Below are 18,233 nucleotides of genomic sequence, written 5' to 3'. Positions count from 1 at the left end.
GGCCCAAGGACCTTCATTCAGATCCCGGATCCTCAAAGCCAGCCCCCTCCTGCCTTCAGCCACAACCCCAACAAGGGGGGGCCCAGCCGCAGCGGCTGAGCCCCCCACCAGTGGCTGCCGGACGGCAGGGGACACCACAATGCCAGCCCTGTCTCCCTGCTGTGCGGTCCCAAGCAAATCACTTCACCTCTCTGAGCCGCAGATGGGCTCCCACCACCTGCCAAGGTTAGGCGCCCCAGTAATGAGTAGGAGGAGTAACACCTTGACAAGGAAGCCCTTTTCCTTTGGAAATAACTCCTTACCAAGCACATTCAAGACTCCGGAGAAGAGGATCCGGGTCGGGCGACAAAGCAACAGAAAGGCGGTTGGAACTGCGTTTCCTTCCGCGGTCCCTGCACCTCCGTGCTCCACCACCACCCCCTCCCCACCGCCCCATCCCCCCAACAAGCTGCCCTGGCCTCTGGTGCCCAGTGCCTTCAGAGTGAGGAGAGTGGAGACACGATATCCATCTCCCTACAGGGTTCCCATGGCTGGCTGCATCCCTCAAGGGCCCAGCTCCTTTTGGGGTCTTCCCCATGCCCTGGCCCCACCTGCTGCAGAACCTCCCCCCTTGCCCCTGAGGACCCCCACAACGCCAGCCCAGGAGTCTGCGTTCCCTCTGCCCCACTTTGTCAGTATTCCCTTTATTAAACTCACTTCAAAGTACCCAACGTGCACGTGCAACCCATTTTTCATGAGGACCCCAACTGTGACGCAGTGGTCCCTTCCCTGGCCTCCCCAGGTTCAGGCCAGACAGAGGACACTGCATCAGGACCCCAACGCTGGCCACTGTCCCCCTTTCCCTCCAGGCTGCTCCAACACCTGCCGGATCTCAGGCCTCAAGAAAGAAAGGAGCTCTGGTGAGCGGCAAGCAGCTTTTGGCCCTTGGTGACCATCTGGCCCAAGAAGAGGCCAGGAAGGGACCAGAGCAGCACAGCACTGATTTCTGCACACCAGAAAAGATACCTGAGAGTGTATATTTATAGGAAGATACACAGGAATGGACAGCGGGCATCTACCTAGAGATGCAGAACGCTGGGCGAGCACGGGCTAGCTACGAATCTGACTGCCAACAGGAACACACCAGGCTCCCCGTCCTCCGTCACAACCGACACACCACTGCCCAATGCTGCAAAACCAAACTGCTTTATGTGGTTGCTTCTCTCTCTAGTGATTTCCCGAACGAGAAGGCTGGTTTTAGGGACACTGGAAATATGTGCGTGTGTCTTTCTAAATGGGAGCGCAGGGTGGGGGTGGGGGTGGGGTGGGGGGAAGTAGCCCCGTGTTGTGCACGGCCGAGAAGACGGGGCTGGTTCGGGCATGAGCCCACTGGAAAGGCATGAAAGATACTCTAGAAAGGACAGCGAAGGTTGCTAGGTTGGGACGTAATAAAAACACAACAGCAAGGAGGCCGCGCATCTGCAGTCCGTTGAAATCCCTTGTAGCACGTTACAATCAGGTAAGGGCAAAATAAAATCAGAATAATACTAAGAGGTAGCAGCTGTTTCTCTTCTCGGAGACTTCAAGGGTCTCTGGAAGCCAGGCCAGGTAAGGGTGTCCGGATGGGGCAGAGTTTTGGCCAGGGCTCCCGTGGTGCTGGCAGGGGTGGGAGGCGATCCGTGTGGGCACCGCAGCCTGGGGGCCTCTGCCCCCTCCAGGCCACTTCCAAGCCCAGAGTCATTTCTTGGGTGAGTTATGCAGTCCCCACGACATATAAATAAAAGTTTAGTTCTGTGTTTCCATATATCTTCTACATGAAGGCTAGCTAAATATTAGTGGAGTAACAATAATTATTAATAACAATAACCGTCATAATAACAATAATTAATAGAATAATAATGCCTTGGGGGGGGGCGGCAGGTGCCAGGGGCGGGGCGGGGCGGGGCAGGGCTCTATGTCTGGTAGAAGTGGTGGTAGTGGTGGTGGTGTTCGTGGTGATGGTGGTGCTCGTGTCTCTGGACCGCCTGCCCGGCCTGGCTCTCGTACACCAGCACGGTGGGCAGCTCCCTGGCGTGCTCCCGCCCCAGAACGGTGCTGCCTGCGGCCAGCGGGGCCTGCAGGCCCCGGCAGCCCTGCTGGCCCTCCTTGGCTCGGTGCTTGTGCTTCTTGGACCCAAGGGGCGCCAGGGTGGGGAGGAGAGCCGGGCTGGCGGCCAGGTGGGCGGAGGGGGACCCCGCGGGGACGGCAGGTCCCAGAGGGGGCTTGCTTCTCGGCCCTCTGGCCACGTGGCCCACACCTACGCTCTTGCCCTGGGCCTTGGGGGACCTCACAAAGTGCTTGCTCCCGTCCTGGGCGCCCCGGAGCCGCTGCTGGAGCTCCGAGACCTTGGCGAAGGGGGTGTCAAGGAGGTGGCAGGAGCCCGGGTCTGCGCCTTGGGGCTTTCGGTGTGTGACGTGGATGGCTTCCGGCTCGTGGGAGCGCGATCGAGCGGGGTTGGAGGTGCGGGTGGGTAGTTCTGACTTCTGGGCCACTGAAGGGGAGCCTAGGAGGCAACAGACATTCGTGAGCACCGCTTCCCAGGAACCACGCCTGCCCCTCCCCAGTCGCCAGGGAGGACGGATGGCAGCCGTTGTGGGTCACAGCTACCCTCCCACCCCAGCCACCTCTCGCTGCCTTACAGCTAAACTCTTGCAGGGGAACCTTCCCAGGTGCTAAGTGGGAAGACCTGGTCTTCGGCAGCTCTTCTTCTGGGAGAGCTGAGAAAGGCTAAGTGGCAGGAGCTCGGCCACCTGGCTAAGGTGACTGGCAGCCCGTCAGTGGAAATCTGACCACAGAGTCGCACCCAGGCAGAGCAGCGCTGCGCCTGGTGGCACCGGACACAGCCAAGGGAGGGACGTGTGGTTGCCCTGGCAACGGGCCTGGCGTGGGAGCCATAACTTCCGTCCTTACAGATCATGATTAGTGGATTTGGTTTGACTTAGTGCAGAAAGAACTTTACATCTAAATGCATTTCTCCTGTCCCCTCCTCGAGGTGGCGCTGTCCGCAGAAGCCACGAGCTCCCCCAGACCCCGCCCACAGCCTCCCCTCGCCCGCCCCGCACCCTTACCGGGCCCAAACTGGGACGTGCAGTTCTCTATGCCGGCGAGATCTAAGTAGTGGTTTCTCCTCTCGAGGTTCTCATCCACGCAGTGGTGGTAGCAGCCGGCCTGCTCCAAGCGGCTGTCACCCTGGAACCTGCAGCAGGCGGGCGAGGCAAGCGAGTGAGCAGGAGGCTCTGGCCACCCACCTCCCTCTGTGGCTTGGGAAGGGGACAGCGGGATCATGATGCCATCCGTGCCCCCTCCACTTCCTCCTTTGTAAACAGAGGCAGAGCCCAGTGCCCAGCCTCTCTGGGCGCTGAGCAGGAGTGGCCCAGGACCAAAGCAAATAGAAGAGGATTCAAACCTAGGGAGGCTCCCACAGCCAGGCTTCAAACCAAGCATGCGCACTGCAGGCAGGGGGTGCCTAACTCCCAGCACCCAGGGAGCACGGGCAGACGGCAGAGGCGTCCCCTAAACCCTTGGCATCGAGGCTGGCAGATTCCATGACATGCCCCAAAGCCCAGCATGGGCCTCAGCAGTGTGTAGGGGTATGCAGGGGTGTGTGTGTGTGTGTGTGTGTGTGTACCTGAACACGTGTGAGAATGGAGTGAAGGGTACAGCAAGCAGGTGCTGTCACAGGCCTCCTTTCTCCCCTGTGGGACTCCAGCCTCCCTGGAGTTGCTCCCTTCAAGGACCTCCCGCACACCCCAGCTCCTCCCCCATCCCAGTCCGCCGCAGATTCCCAGTCCGCACCACACTGCACCTGCCGCTCCCAGGACCTCCCCTCTCCTCCCGGTAACACCCATCCCAACTCCTTACTTGCTTACTGTTTGCACCCCAAGTGCTAACACAGCCTTGCACCTGCTATTTATTCAATGTTTCTCCTTACACAGCCTCTCTGCTTCCCTCCTTCCCTCCCTCCCTTGCAGTTAAAGAAAGAACAACAGGTGGAAGGTAGCTGCCGCCTTACCCACGACCCTGAACTCCAAAAAGCCTGACAACTCCGGTTAGTCTGAGGCTGCCCAGGAGGTGCTGCCCGAGCCCCGCCCCGTCCTCAGCCCCGCCCCCCTCCTCAGTCCCGAAGCTGCTGCCCTCCAAAGCACCCCTGGCCCAAAGGGTCCTGTATAGGGGGATGCGGGCCTCCAGGCAGCATCCGTGTCGGACGCGGAAGCTGATGCCCGAGCCTGCACGCCGGGCGTCCTGGACTCCTGCCCGGGAGAGAGCACACTTGGGAGCTTCCTGCTCCAGGCAAACCCATGGTGTTCAGCGTGTGCCCAGTGCCTCCCCGCCCCGTACCTGAGGGGGGCGCGCTGCTGCTTCTCCCAGCTGCGCAGCTCCTCGGCAGGCTTGGTCTCCGCTCTCGGCCTGGTGCTCTGCAGCTCTGAGAGGTAGGAGAAGGCCCGGGTGAGCTGCTGGCCTCCCCCGCCGCAGCCCAGGTGGCCCCCCGCAGCTCTGTGAAGGCTCGGTGGAGGGAAGGGGCTGAGGAGGGGGTCGCACAGTTGCTGGCCTCCCAGGCCCAGCCCCGCCCCCCTCAGCCTTCACTGTCGCCGCAGGCACACACCCCTGCCCACCACCACCACGCCCCTGCTTGTGCGCCTGCAACCCCCTTCTCTTCCCCATCTGGGGTCCGCTGCAGCTCTACTCATCCCAAAAGCCCCCAGGCTCCCGGCTCTCACCCTGCAGGCCCCGCCCCTCCTGCAGCCCCTCACCGGCGGGATGGAGAAGGACGCTCCTCTTGCTCTGGCTGCCGTCTGGGGCCACGGTGAGCTTCACCCTCAGCGTCTTGCTGGACGCCGGGGAGTGGTTGACGGAGGAGTCGACCACCTCGTAGATGGTATGCAGCAAGCTGGTGATGTCCTGAGTGGGGAGGGAGGGATGCAGCCACACCCCCGGGCGTCAGCCACAGCGCGCATGCGCCGGCCGAAGCTGAGCCAAAGCGCACCGTACTCCTCCCACCCCAGAGCGAGGTAGGAAGCTTCGTGTCCCGGGTTGTTGGGGAGCAGAACAAGGAAGCAGGAGTGATGAAGTGGGGAGAGGGGGCAGGGCCGGGCAGCTGGGGCTCCGTGGCACTGGGGCCCCCTGAGGGCAGTGAGGCGCTGCCTTAAATGGTCTCATCCAGACTGGGGGGAGAGAGTTTGAATTGGCTGAGAGGTACCCTAAAGATGCCGCATCCCCAGTACCTGCAGGTGATCTGCAGGGGCTGAGGCAGCTCCCAGCCCCAAAGGAAGCTCTCACAGTGGGCACTGTCCCGCACTGCGACAGGAAAACTCGGGGCAGGTCCAGGGAGTGGGCTGTGGGGGCGTCGGGGCAGCTGCTTCAGGTCTGAGGAGTGCCATGTGCATGAAACCCCACCACCCTGCAGGCACTAACTGTGTGTCTGCCCAGCCTCCCCCGCCGGCCCCCGCCCATTCCCATGTTGAAGCCCCAGGCCCCAAGGTGGCGGTGTCCGGAGGAGTAAGGTTAAATAAGGTCAGAAGAGGGGGGCTAATCCATTAAGGCTGGTGACCCTAGAAGAGGAAGAGACACCACAGCCCTCTCTGCACCACATGAGGACACAGTGAGAAGGCGGCTGTCCACCAGCCAGGACGAGAGCCCTCCCCAGGGACACACAGGCTGGGACCCAGCTGCCCACCAGCCAGGACGAGAGCCCTCCCCAGGGACACACAGGCTGGGACCCAGCCGCCCACCAGCCAGAACGAGAGCCCTCCCCAGGGACACACAGGCTGGGACCCGGCCTGCAGCTCCATCTCCAGAGCCCTGCCGGTACACACGCCTGCTGTTTCCACCCCCAACCCCCCCCCCCCACATCGTCTCGGCAGGCTGAGCCCTGAAAGAGGAGCCACCCCGCCAGAGTTCAACCCGATCTCCCTTCTCGGGGCCGCAGACACTGTGTTCTGTGAGGTCGCAAAGGCTTCTGAGTGCAGGGAGGAGGGGAGGGCTCCCCTCACCAGGCCTCCCCTTGCTCTGAGCACCTGCTGAGGCCATTTGTCTGACATTGGAAACCCCTGGAGAAGATGTTTTTCTTTCCATCAGGTCCTACGCCCGTCCATTATCTGCCCAGCGATATGCCATGGGCACTGACCCAGTGTGCTCTTCTTGCTGCCCCCTAAGCCCCTTGGGCTAAGGTGGCAGGGACAGGCAGGGTGTGGAGGGGAGACCTGCAGTGGCGGGGCTGCTGTGGCCCTGGCCCTGCCCATGGGAGGTGGCGCCACCCAGCTCAGCCACCTTGCCCCTTGACAGCACAGGCTGATGGCCACACCAATGAAGCCAGAAATCCAGCACCTTCCGTGAGACCGTCAGCATCTTTGACACTGGAAACTACTTTTTAAACAAAATCCTCTGGAGACCCAGACCAGAAGAGCTGGGGACCAGACTGGGATTGTGGGGCTGCCAGTTTGAGACCCAGCCTCCTGTCACTCACTCACTGGCTTCCTGGGTGACCCCTGCAACACGGGCAAAGCCCACAGAGGCCACTGCTCCCTTCTTTTTGTCCCCTGCACTTCTCTGCAGAGCCCCAGTGGCTCCCGGGCTCTCAGATCCTGGGAAGCCCACAGGGAGGCTGCACAGGTGAGCCTGGGGTCCCGGACTGCTGTCCTGGTGGGAGGCAGGCTTTGGCAATTGCAACCTGAAAGTCACCCCAGTGATTTCACAGGGCCAGGCTCACGGGAATGGGTGGCCACAGATGAACATCCCACGGATGAACGGGGGCATTTTTCCAAGTCAGAAAGTCAGCTCAGGGGCCCGCTCTGAGCTGCAGATGCAGGGCGGGAGCCCGGACGCCTGGCACGCGGGAACGGGCGTGCCCATGGCCAGAAAGTGTGGCAGATTTGAGGAGTGGCTCTGAGGCTAAGAATAGACCAGGGGAAACACAGGCTGAGTCCTCCCTCCATCCCACGCCAGCCTCCTGGCTCCTGGGCAGGAGGACGACACCACCCAGGGAATACTTTGTCGGCGGCCAGGCTGGCCCCTGCCTTGCAAACCCTCGCTTCTTGCACTCGCCCTTCCTGGCCTACCCCGGGTGGTTACGGTGGGCACGAGGGCAGAAGCAGCAGACAGCATCCGCTGCAGGTTTCTGGCAGGTCTCCCAGGTGACGGGCAAAGCCCTGTGTGCTCCCCAGCATCTCTGACCCAGGAAGGAACGGAGAAGGCAGCGACGAAGGGGTGGGGTTTCCAGCACTGCACGTGCAGCGAGAGGGAGGCGCCAGGGCATTCCTGGGCAGCCAGGGAGATTCAGATCTGGAACTTCAGCTGGCGGGAGACCCTGCCCAGTGGAAACGTGAAGATACTGAGCGTCTGGATCCAGCCATGCCTGAAGTCGGTGCCCCGTTCTGCATCGCAGGTGCAGGAGCCAAGAGCTACTCCTTTTGTTGTTGTGACTTAGAGCAGAGGGTGCCGGAATGCTGTCACTTGCCTGCCAGAGTCCGGAAGGACCGAAAGGCAGTCATGGCTCCTCCCTCTGACCCGTGCTAGTGCCCAGGCTTCCACCCCAGCACCAGGTGCACAGGAAACACTTCCTGCCCGGAGCCAGGACAGCAAAGCACCAAGGTCTCTCTGCACACACCCTGGAGCCCCCATCAGCTGGATGAGAGGCGGGCATGGGGCCCAGCTATGCCAAGCTTGCACCCCTGTGCAGACGCACACAGCCGTCAGCCCCTGCAGATGAGGGCCTTCTGCAAAGGGGGGAGGTAGCTGGATGTCCGAGAGTGACCAGGGAGGAAAAAGAGAAGGAGGCAGAAGGAGTGGCCCCAGCCCTCCACGGCATCCCCCGAGAGTCAAATCCAGCTGCCACAGGCCCTGAAGGCCCCGCAGGACTGGCCCTCCTGGGTCCTAGATCCCAGCCACGGCTGCGTCTCTCCTGTGAAGCAGCCACCTCCTTGGTCCCCTTCAATTCCTTAAACACCCTGAGCGCTCCCATCCCGCTGCCACCCAGACTCTCTCCCCAGCTCTGCACACCATGCACTGCACACTTCAGCTCTCATGTTGCCTCCTCCGAGAAGCCTTCCCAGATACTCCAGCCAGTCTCTTTTGTACCACCCTGTTTATTTCCTTTACTGAACACCTCCCAGCCACAGTTCTCTGACTATATGGACCTGCCACCCTCATCAGACTGTCAGAGACACAAAGTGAGAACTGTCTGTTTTGTTCCAGTCATGTCCCCCAAAATAGTGCAAAGCAGGTGATCCAATGACAAAGACACAGGCACAGAGGAAGGGCAAGAGGAGCTCAGGGTGTGGGAGGGAGAGACAGACAGACAGAGAGGCAGGCACACAGACGGGGAAGGATGAGCTTGGGTGGAGGCTGCAGTCAGAGCTGTGACTGCAGAGGGTGCCCCGCCTGCAGGAGGCTCACGAGGCCACTGTGTAGCACCTCCCCCTCCAGGCCCCAAGCTCCTGGGTAGGGCAGCTGAGCAGGGATGTGGCCCGGGGTGGTCCCAAGCCCTTCCCATCACCTCTCCCCATGCACTGGCAACTCCTCCAGACCTCCAGGAGGCCCACTTGCCCCCCCCCCCCCCCCCCCGCTTAGGAGCAAGACCTATGTGAGGGAGGCGGGGCCTGGCCTCCAGGCCCGAGGGCCCCATGACAAGTGACAGGCGGCGGAACAGTGATCATGACACTCACCTCGCGGGTGACCTTGCCATTGTTGTCGAAGTCATACAGGGTGAAGGTCCACTCCTGCCGGCTGTCTTCCTCCACTGACACGTCGCACTGCAGCTCCTGGGCACACGCACACAGCGGGGCTGCTCACCCATCAGCGGCGCACCAGCTGCGCTTGACGGGGTATGGGGGGGGGCGGGCTCCAGAGGCCAGGCCCTGCCCTGGAGGAGTGCCAGGACCAGCCAGGGAGGCCTGGCCGGGGAAGAGACCCTGCAGGGGCACCAGGCAGCCTCTGCTCTCCCAGGACAAAGGACACACTCATGGGGGAGGAACCTTAGAGATTCCCAAGGGCTGCAAGTGAAAGGAGTGTCCCAGGAAATCCCAATGTTGGAGGCCCGGCCAGGACCTCAGGGTGGGCCACCTGGACTGCCGGGCCATGAGGGCTTAACTTCCAGGGTGGCCCAGGGCACAGGCCCTGCTTTGCCTTCCACGGCTGCAGGACCCAGGGCACGTCCCTGTGTTGCTCCATGCCTCAGTTTCCCCTTGTGTAGACAATGCAAGCTGATGTGTCTATCTGCCCCATGAGGTTGTTGGGAAGATTAAATGCCCCACCCCAGGCGCCCTGGGCCCAGCTTGGAGTATCCCTGCAGCCATGACAGACTTCTCCCACCCTCCGTCCTCAGCACCCCAGAACCAGCCCAGGGCCCTGAACAAGGGAGAAGAGGCCTGCAGGAGGCATTCCCACCCCACTTCCTCCTCCAGGGGGCGAGTCTGAGCGCTTTCTACACAGCTGGCTCTCGGAGGACCCCAGAGGGACTGAGCCCAGCGGCCTGTGCACTGGGCCACCCTCCCCGGCCTCTCTCTTCCCCATCCCTGGGATCACCTCCCAAACTCACTAGCTGCCCACACACCCTTGTCTCGGGCTGCCTGGGGGAAGTGGGACGGGAGGCTCCGTCTATGCTCGGGCACTGGTGACCTGCGTGCGGAGCAGACGCCCAGTGCATGGTCGTAGCTGCTATTCCTTCTGCTCTATGATTAATCCAGCGGCCTCTTCCTCATTATGCACAGTGGCCCACCGTGAATCTGAGCTGGAGGCGGCAAAGCTCCCTCCTTGGGAGGGCTTGGTCTGGTGGAAGGTTCTAGAAAGGGTGGTCATTTGGAGGAAAAGCCTTTGAGAGCCGTAAGATTCTCTCATGGTGAGAACGGACGCTGGAGGGCCATTCTGTTCTGGGATGTGTGTGCCTCACTCCATCTCTCCTCCTGCCGTGAAGATGCAGGGCCCCAGCTGGCTGGCAGAGGACGGGCTCAGAGCCCCAGACAGGGGAACGGCTGCAGCCCACGAAGGCTGGCAGGAGTGCGCCGAGCACGGCAGGCCTGCCCGCGGCTTCTGCAGCTCTAGCCACTTCCTTCCAGCAGTTCTCGGGCGGCCCACGCTGAGTTCAAAGTCAACCTTCCCTTAGTTGTGACATGCCCGTCTGATGCCTGCCAAATGCCCACTCTGCTCTGCAAGGCGCCGTTTCGTGCGGCATGACACACACGCTGCACACACGTGCACACACACACACACCATGAGTGTCTGCCTGCTTTTAAGACAGCTTGGGTTTGAAGTCACCATTGCACCTGCCGGTCCCTGTCACACTGTGGGTCTGTTTGGCTTCCCACCCACCCAGGGAGTCCTAGGTGAGTCCCCTTCAGGGACCATGGCTCAGTCCCAAGGGACCAGGGCTTGGTCAGGCTGCCCCCTCCACAGAAGCAAACACACCCAAGTGTCCAGCAAAGACGGGGCCTGGGTCTGGGCTGCTCAACACCCCCAAAGGCTGTGCAGGGAGCCAGGTGTTGGGCACCAGAAAAAAAGTTGGCAGCCCTAGCTCCTCAGTCAGACACTGTCCGCCCGTCTGCTCCTTTTCCGAGTCACCACCTCCGTACCCACCATCCCCGTGGGCCTGCCCATTGGCCCCTTTTCCGTGTCACCACCTACACGCCCACTGTCCCCGTGGACCCGCCCGTCAGCTCCTTTTCCGAGTCACCACCTGCACACCCACCGTCCCCATGGGAGCCTTAGTGCAGCTTGTTGCTCCCACCCCTAACTTGCCAGCCCAGTACAGCCTCCCGGCCTTTGCTCCTGCTGTTCCCTCTTTCCAAAATGCCCTTCCTGTGCCCCAGACTCCCTTACACACGGGCTCTCCCAACTCCTATCCTACACCCCCAGCCCCAGCCCCAGCTCAGACATCGCCTCCCTGACCTCTGTCTATGGCCGCTTCTTGCTCTCCCCTGGGGCAATGCAGGGTCTGGATTGGCCACAGTGTCTCCCACCCTGTGCCCCTCTGGTCTGACTCAGGCGACTCCCCTGCCCTTCACGCTCCCAGATCCCCATCTTCAGTGTGGCTGTCCCCATCTCAACACTGCCCAGTGAGGGCGGGACCATGGCCAATCCACATTGGGCGGAGAAGGAAAGCACACCCCCCTGTCCCAGACACCCTCTGCAGGCAGGAGCAGCATCCCACGGAGGTCAATGTCAACACCATCCCACCTTACAGGCAAGGCAAGTGAGCGGCTGAGACATCAAGGGATGTAACAGCCATTGAGAGGCACAGCTGGGATGGGAACCCCAGACTGCTGACTCCGAGAGACAGCAGAGGGAAGGAAGAGCGGCCAGTGAACTCTGCCTGGGCAGGCCTGGGCCCTGCTCTAGATATCTGGTGCTGTGCCCACTACAGAGAAGGAATTCGGTACGCAGTTGGGGTTAGATGGGCTGGGGGCAGGGTGCGGGATGGACAGTGAGCTCTCAGAGGGCACAGCTCTCATGTTGACCACGTTGGGAAACTGGGGCTCGGAGAGGGTCAGCGACTTGCCCAGGTCCTCTGCCCTCTGGCCAGGAGGGCGTCCACCCACCCTGTGCCCCCAAAACAGGCTCAGGAGTTGGAAGGAGAAACTAACAGCAGCCACAGGGCCAGGGTCCCATCTGCCCTGGTCCACCCTGGTGCCTCCCAGCATGGCTCAATCTTCTGGCTGCCACCCCACATGGAGGGGCCAAGGCCAGGTTGGATGAGCTGAGCAGTGGCGAGTGCTTGGGGACATGTGCAGAGCCAGGGTGACCCCAGAGTGGGGCTGTTTGCCCGAGAAGCGAGGGGCCCTCCCACCTGGAAAAGCAGCCCCCAGCGCCAGTAGATGGGGCTCACCTCAAACTTGAGCTGCTTCTTGGAGCCCGGACAAGACTCGCCGGCCTTCTCCATCCTCTTCTCATCTCCACTGCCAGGCGCCTCTGTCTTCTCCGGGGGCAAGGCCACTGCGGGGAGCGAGGGAGAAAGCGGGAGGCAGGGGCTCCCATCGGAGGCTGTCAGGGCCCCGGGCCTGCCATGGCTTTGTCCCTGGGACCTGGCATGCAGGGCATCTCTGCCCCAGCCCTGCCTGTTGGCTGGGGTCTGCATCACTCTGCTCTCTGGTGCCTGGGAGTGCCTGGGGCAGCTGCAGGGGACTCCCCAAGCAGGGCGCATCCTCACCAGCCACGCCGGGCACCCACCCGGCCTCTCAGGTGTCCACCCTCTGCCCATCCTCACGACCTGCAGCCTGAGTGTTCAAGTCCTGCACAGGAACGTGCCCCCCACTCCCACCCCCCAGGGCAGTGTCCGGCCTAGGGGCAGGATGATGAGGGCACGGGGAGCTTCAGGAGCTAGGGGACCAGGGACGTTTCCTACAGTCTCACAGCTGACACCTGGGCCTCCTCAAAGATGCTCCTGTCCGGGCCCAAGCAGGGGAGCACGCTGCCCGGGGTGGGGTGGGGGGGATCAGGAGGAGGGAGAGGAACAGTCCAACCCAGGTGGTGAAAGGCAGGCACGCACGCACCCACATGCACATACGTCACAGCTTCGGGGAGGAAGCTCCCCCGGAATCTCACCCTCCTCAAAGGTCACATGCCTCTGCGTGTCCTGGTAGGTGCAGTGGGAAACATGAAATCCCGTGACCCAATGACACCATTCTGCTGAACACCTCCAAGAGGTGCCAGGAGTGCAGTTCAGGGTCACATGCGAGGACCTTGACCTTAGCCCCAGAAGACAAGGCTCCATCCAACCTGGCAGGTGCCCCACCCGACCCCTTTGGCCCCTTCTGCCCATTTGGTCTCTGCTTGGGTGACAGGGCTCAGGTTTGCCCAGGGACACACTTTTCTAGAATGTGTTCACAGCTCTTCTCTCATTAGACTCCCTTTATCGCACTGGGGAGTGACTCTGTTGTTCATAAGTCTGGCTCCCACTAGAGGGACCCTCCTGGGTCCCCCTGCATGAGGGTGGCCAGGCTGCCGAGAGAGCCTCACGGGGAGCTGCGATGCCCAGCGAGAGAAAAAGGCTGGGCTTGCTCGGGAAGTCAGGAGCCTGGAGCAATGAGGCCCAGGCCAGGAAAGCAGGTGGCAGCCCCCACACCCCCAGCCCCACTACACTCACCCGGCCTGGCAGGTGTCCCTGCTGAGGACTGGTTCTCAGCCCGGCAGCTTGGCACCTGCCCCCAGGTCAGAGCTCTCAGCCCAGTGGTCACCCAAGTCCCACCCACTGTAACCCTCGCACTGTGTGTCTCTCGTTCCTTGGCGCCACTGTGCATAAAGATGAGACAGCGAGCCCGCACTGCACCAGACCCCACCCACACTGCTCACCAGCAACCCCTGGTGGCAGCTACTATCAGTAGCTCTATTTCCCAGATGGGATAACCGAGGTACGAACAGCTCAGGGCTCTGCTGGCAGTGACTGAGCTGGGATTTGAACCCAAGCAGCCGCATCAAGTTCACAAGCACTCCGTTAGACTGCAGTTTCTCCCGCTGTGAAACAAGGACGCCAATGGTCACGCACCCAGGATATTCAACGAGCTATGAACACAAAGGGCCCTGAGGCAGCCCAGCCCTCAGCTCCCGGCCGGGCTGGCCGGGAGCGGTGGGTTCAGGGGAATGAGGACCCCACCTCGCTGACCCTGGGCAATCAGGGCAGCCGGAAGCTGAGTTTTCTCCAAGTGGAGGCTTTTGGAACATGAATGGATACACAATCGCTACGTCACTGGATTCATGATCACTACATCAGCACAGCCCAGAAGTCAGTGGGACAGGGAGAGGGAGGAGCTAGCGGGTCACCCAGTTCCCGGCGCAGACATGGCAGGCACAGAAGGCCAGGGCCAGCACCTCCATCCCCAGCTCCCCTGCCCACTGGGCTTGGGGATCTTTCCTTCTCTTCCCTCTGAGCCTATTGGAAGCCGCCAGCCACAGCATTCCGCCTGTGCCACCCAGACTCCGCCATGCACACCAGCTGGTGCCCTGTGGTGCCAGAGCTGCCACCACCACGGGGGGCAGAGGAAACACAGCACAGCCACTACCACCCGGCCACCAGGGGGCAGGCGCTGCTGTCATCCCGTGCGTGGCTCAGCCAGGGCGGGCGCCTTCCCAGCACTGAGGACTCGCGCCAGCAGCCCGGGCAGGTGCAGCAGAGCTGGCCGAGAGCGCAGCAGTGAGAGGCCAGGCTCAGTCACATCCGGGCTCAGATTCGCACTCTGCCACTGACTCCTCTCTGGGGCTTGATCTCCTGGTCTGCAGAATGGAGAAACAGGAAGAGCTTACTTAGCACACAGTCAGTGCTCAATCAATGCTGGCTTTGCCAAGGATGTCAGTGAGTCATGGTCCTCACGGGCATCCCAGATCCAGATGATCCCCCTTGCCCTAAAATCACCGCCCTGGAGAAACCAGAGACTTCACGGCTGGCAGCACCCTCCCTTCACCGCCCCCGGGGTGGACAAAACAAAACAAGGCCTCAGCTCCATCTTCAAAGCTGCTACCTCCCCCTGCAGAGGTCCTGGCTGCAGATGCCAGCTGCAAGCCGGCCAGGCTTATCGAAACCAAACTTCAAGTTCAAAGGGAAGTTATCAGAAAAGCACCTTCAGGTTCAGTGTTGCCTTTCATGTTCCACTTGATAAAACCCAAAGAACAGAACCTCTGTCTCTGCTCTCTCCTTCTCACTGTCCCAGCCCACGCACTGGAGAGCCTGTCTTCCCTCTGGTCCTCCCTCCCTGCCTCCTTCCTTTCTCCTTGCCTGGGAGAAGGGATGGAAAACGTCCCCCTCCTCCAAGGACCAGCAGGGCCTGGACTGTCCTTTATCCACAGGTCTCTGCTCCATCCCTGCTCAGTAAACCACCCAGTCCCCACCCCCCCACCCCAGGGCAGCCATGGTCAGAGGACAAGCCAGGGTCCTCTGGCAGCACCAGCTGGGCACACTTGGGCAGCAGGACTGCAACCCATCTTGCCCTGAGGCCTTAAGGGGTGGGACAGGGACTGCCGGCACCCAGAGCCCCCATGCCCAGGGCCAGAGGAAGTGGCAGAGAAGTGGTCAGAGGTTGGGGCCGGGACTCAGGGGCCCTGTGCCTATGTTCACATACGAAGCCTCTGGAAGCAAAGCCAGGCAACCACCACAGCCTCGGGCCATCCCTGTGCAGCCCAAACCACCCCCCCCCACACACACACCCAGGCAGCAGGTGCAGGGTGAATGGCACTCCTTGGGGGGGGGGGTGCTGCCCAGGCACAGCAACCAGGAACAAGATAATGACGCTTGGCAGAGGTGGACTGGGGCACCTGAGCCTGACTTCACCCTCTGTCTCTAATTCCTGCTGAGCTCAGAGAGTTCCTCTCTGGAGATTATCTTCCAAAAGAGGCATAATTTCAGGGAGAATCTGATTACTCTTCAATGCAAGTTCCTAATTTAAAGCAAGCCAGGAAAGCAGAGGAAAAGGTAGAACAAGAGAGGAAGGAGGCAGAGGAGGGAAGAAAGCAAACCTTTCACCTCCCAGGGAAGCACCGCTGGGCGACTCACGGCTAGAGGTGGCAAACTTACCCTGTGAGCCAAGGCCCGCCCACTGTTGTTCTAAATAAAGTTTTATTGGGACACAGCCACGCTCACACACACGCTATGTGGCTGCTTTCATTCCACAACAGCAGAGTGGAACAGTTGCAACAGAGACCGCACAGCCCTCAGAATCTAAAATATGCACCATGTGGCCTTTTACAGAAAAGTTCGGGGACCACTGCTTTGGGTGAATGCAATTCTCTACTCCCTACTGACTACACTAGCCTGGAAACTCTTGCGTAGTACACAACCTGCCCAACCATACACAGTGGCCACGGAAGGAAAAAAAAAGTCATCTCTACTTTCACAAAACCAATTCTCAGTCCAAAACAGCACAGGGCGGGGGGCGGGTAACTAGTGACGGGTCTCATCTTTGGAAGCAGCTCCCTGTCCCGCTCACGCCGCAGCCACGAGCAGTCAGCTCGCTGTGTTTACCCAGTGACGGTTCTCTCCCACATTAGCTCCCAACCTGGCAGAACTCCACCCCCAGCAACTGCCAGATTAAATGCATTACTTGACCATCTTCACCCGGCTCCCTTTGATGTTCTCTTCTCAAGCTTCAAAATACCTTTTGGAGGGAGATCAGACAGCATTAAACAGAATTACTAATTAATTAAGCAAAGTTAAATTTTAAACACTGTTTGTTGTGTTAGCCAAAAGCCTGAACAGAACAGACTTTTTTCCTCCGCTGAGATCAAAGACGGTCTCTTCCCTTTCCCCTCCCCCAGTTTAAAGTGGGGGGGTGGGCAGCAGGAAGAGGGAGAGAAAGAAGGGAGTGAGGAAATACCTGAAGGGTGGCAACTTTGATCCGGGGTCTGGACTCCCATCTCCCACCCCCACCCTACCCCTGGCCACGCCCCCAGGGGCCCAGAGGGAGGCCTCCAGGCTGCTTTGGGACTGCAGGCTGGGGACAGCCACAGTCACTTTCTCAGGACTGTTTATCCTGGCAAATAGCAGGGGTGCAGGGGGAGGGCAGCAGAGCCCAGCGGGCAGGGGTGCTGACAGCTGGTGCCACCCAAAGAGCAGCAGCAGAAGGGCTGGGAGACGCACCAGGCCCATCCTCTTGCAGCCCCACCCTACCAGGCAGTGCGGGCGGGGCACGGACCTCTGGGCTCCTGTCCCTCAGCGTGGGATCACTTGGGGTCACATGAGACCAGTCCTGGGAAGCACCTTGTGCATGGTTCAACCCCAGGAGGCGCCACCACGAGGCAGGCATCTCAGATACGGGTATTGCACACGACGCTCCAGCACAGAAGGCAGAACGGTGTCTTTTTCTAACTTGCACATGTGGCATGGGCAGGGTCCTGGCTGGGACCCCCTGATTACTGCAAGGAGCCTCCACACCTGCACGGCCTGGTTCTCACGGGGCCCTGCCGGCTCAATGCTCCAGGCTGGCATGTGTCTGGTGTGGCCCACACAAGTGCAGAGAGCAAGTATTCAGCCACCAGATCCCATAGGTGGGCACAAGGAAAGCTGTCTATGGGAGCAAACACGCCATACATTCCGGCTGGATCGAAACTGGGTGCTGGCCTGGGGGAGGAGGGCGCTGAAGCTGAGGCTAACATCCAAACCCTGGATGCGAGCAGCACATGCCAGCCCCCCTGAACACAATCCAGAGAAGTCTGATACCAGGTCAGTCAACTTCGAAAGAAGGGACAAACCTGAGACACAGCTGGGACTAAAAGCAGGCCCCAGCAACGACCAGAAATGACCAATGCTGCAGGTGCCCAGCAGACACCTCGGCTGGCCCCGGCACCTGGCACGCTCTTCTCGGCTGATACAACGTTAAGACTGAACACCAGCCAGGGCTTGCTGGCTGCAGCTCGGACACTCGCCCTTCTCAACTGTCCTCGGCCACGTTATCTGCTACAAGTATTTCAGCCTCAGGGTCGCCTGCCAGGATGTTTCGGAGGCCCTGCCCCTCCGCCAGCAGCTGTTAGAGGGAATGCCGAGGAGTTTTAATATTAGCCTACGCCAAATATAATTAGGCGGGGGAACCTGCTGGCAGTGAGGAGGAAGGTATCGGGTGTACATTCCAGCCAAATGGTTTCTGGCACTACGTGCCTCAGGCCCTCTGGGGAGGGCGCGGCTAGAGATACACAGATCTGTTTGTAAATGCCCTCACCCACATCGGAGGGCTATGGGGGGGGGGGGGGAGTGGAGTTCACAGGAGCTCACCACGGCCTCTCAATAACCCCGTGCAGGACTCGACAGCAACTACATCTCACAAAAGAGGAAAGGAAGTTGAAGAGGCACCATCAATCATGCCATCTCCCTGCTGACGGCCCCTCCCCCGCCACGGCCTCTGTCTTCCCCGCCCTGATACCTGGGAGGCTGGCGCCCCACCTGCATCGCCGCCACCCCATCAACTGTCTGAGCGCTGGAGACGCTGAGCAAGCCTGGTCCACACTAGGTGCACCACAGCATCAAAATGGAGCAACTGAGAGCAAACAGCAGAAGCAGGGGTTTGAACCCACACTGAGAGTCTGGTTTCCCAGCTCCCCAGCCACTCAGCCCGGTCCCACCTGCTCCTGCACGTCCAGCAGTCCTTTGTGTTCTCCTAATAAGAGGGTCTGGGGGCTCATGTTGTGGTATAGCAGATAGAGCCGCCACCTGCAGCGCCAGCATCCCATGTGGGTGCCGGTTCCAGTCCTGGCTGCTCCACTTCCGATTCAGCTCCCTGCTAATGGCCTGGGAAAGCAGCAGAAGATGG

At 60.8% G+C, this 18,233-nt stretch overlaps 1 protein-coding gene across 2 annotated transcripts in view; it reads right to left on the bottom strand.

The window, feature by feature from the left end:
• Nucleotides 1–1,284: 1,284 nt before the first annotated feature.
• NKD1 (NKD inhibitor of WNT signaling pathway 1) overlaps nucleotides 1,285–18,233 on the bottom strand; it is a 78,724-nt gene continuing 61,775 nt past the window's right edge. For both annotated transcript variants that reach the window (XM_051833876.2, XM_070063176.1), the window contains 6 exons: nucleotides 11,834–11,940; nucleotides 8,679–8,774; nucleotides 4,770–4,917; nucleotides 4,357–4,441; nucleotides 3,087–3,214; nucleotides 1,285–2,521 (listed from right to left, as the gene is read on the bottom strand). In XM_051833876.2, the coding sequence (XP_051689836.2) occupies nucleotides 1,932–2,521; nucleotides 3,087–3,214; nucleotides 4,357–4,441; nucleotides 4,770–4,917; nucleotides 8,679–8,774; nucleotides 11,834–11,940 (1,154 nt within the window). In that variant the 3' untranslated portion in view covers nucleotides 1,285–1,931. The remainder of the gene's footprint in view (nucleotides 2,522–3,086; nucleotides 3,215–4,356; nucleotides 4,442–4,769; nucleotides 4,918–8,678; nucleotides 8,775–11,833; nucleotides 11,941–18,233) is intronic.

Source organism: Oryctolagus cuniculus, chromosome 18 (genome assembly GCF_964237555.1).
Source record: "Oryctolagus cuniculus chromosome 18, mOryCun1.1, whole genome shotgun sequence".
Taxonomy (NCBI): domain Eukaryota; kingdom Metazoa; phylum Chordata; class Mammalia; order Lagomorpha; family Leporidae; genus Oryctolagus; species Oryctolagus cuniculus.
The sequence above is the reverse complement of the archived record's forward strand: the minus strand, read 5'-3'. Positions and strand labels throughout refer to the sequence as shown.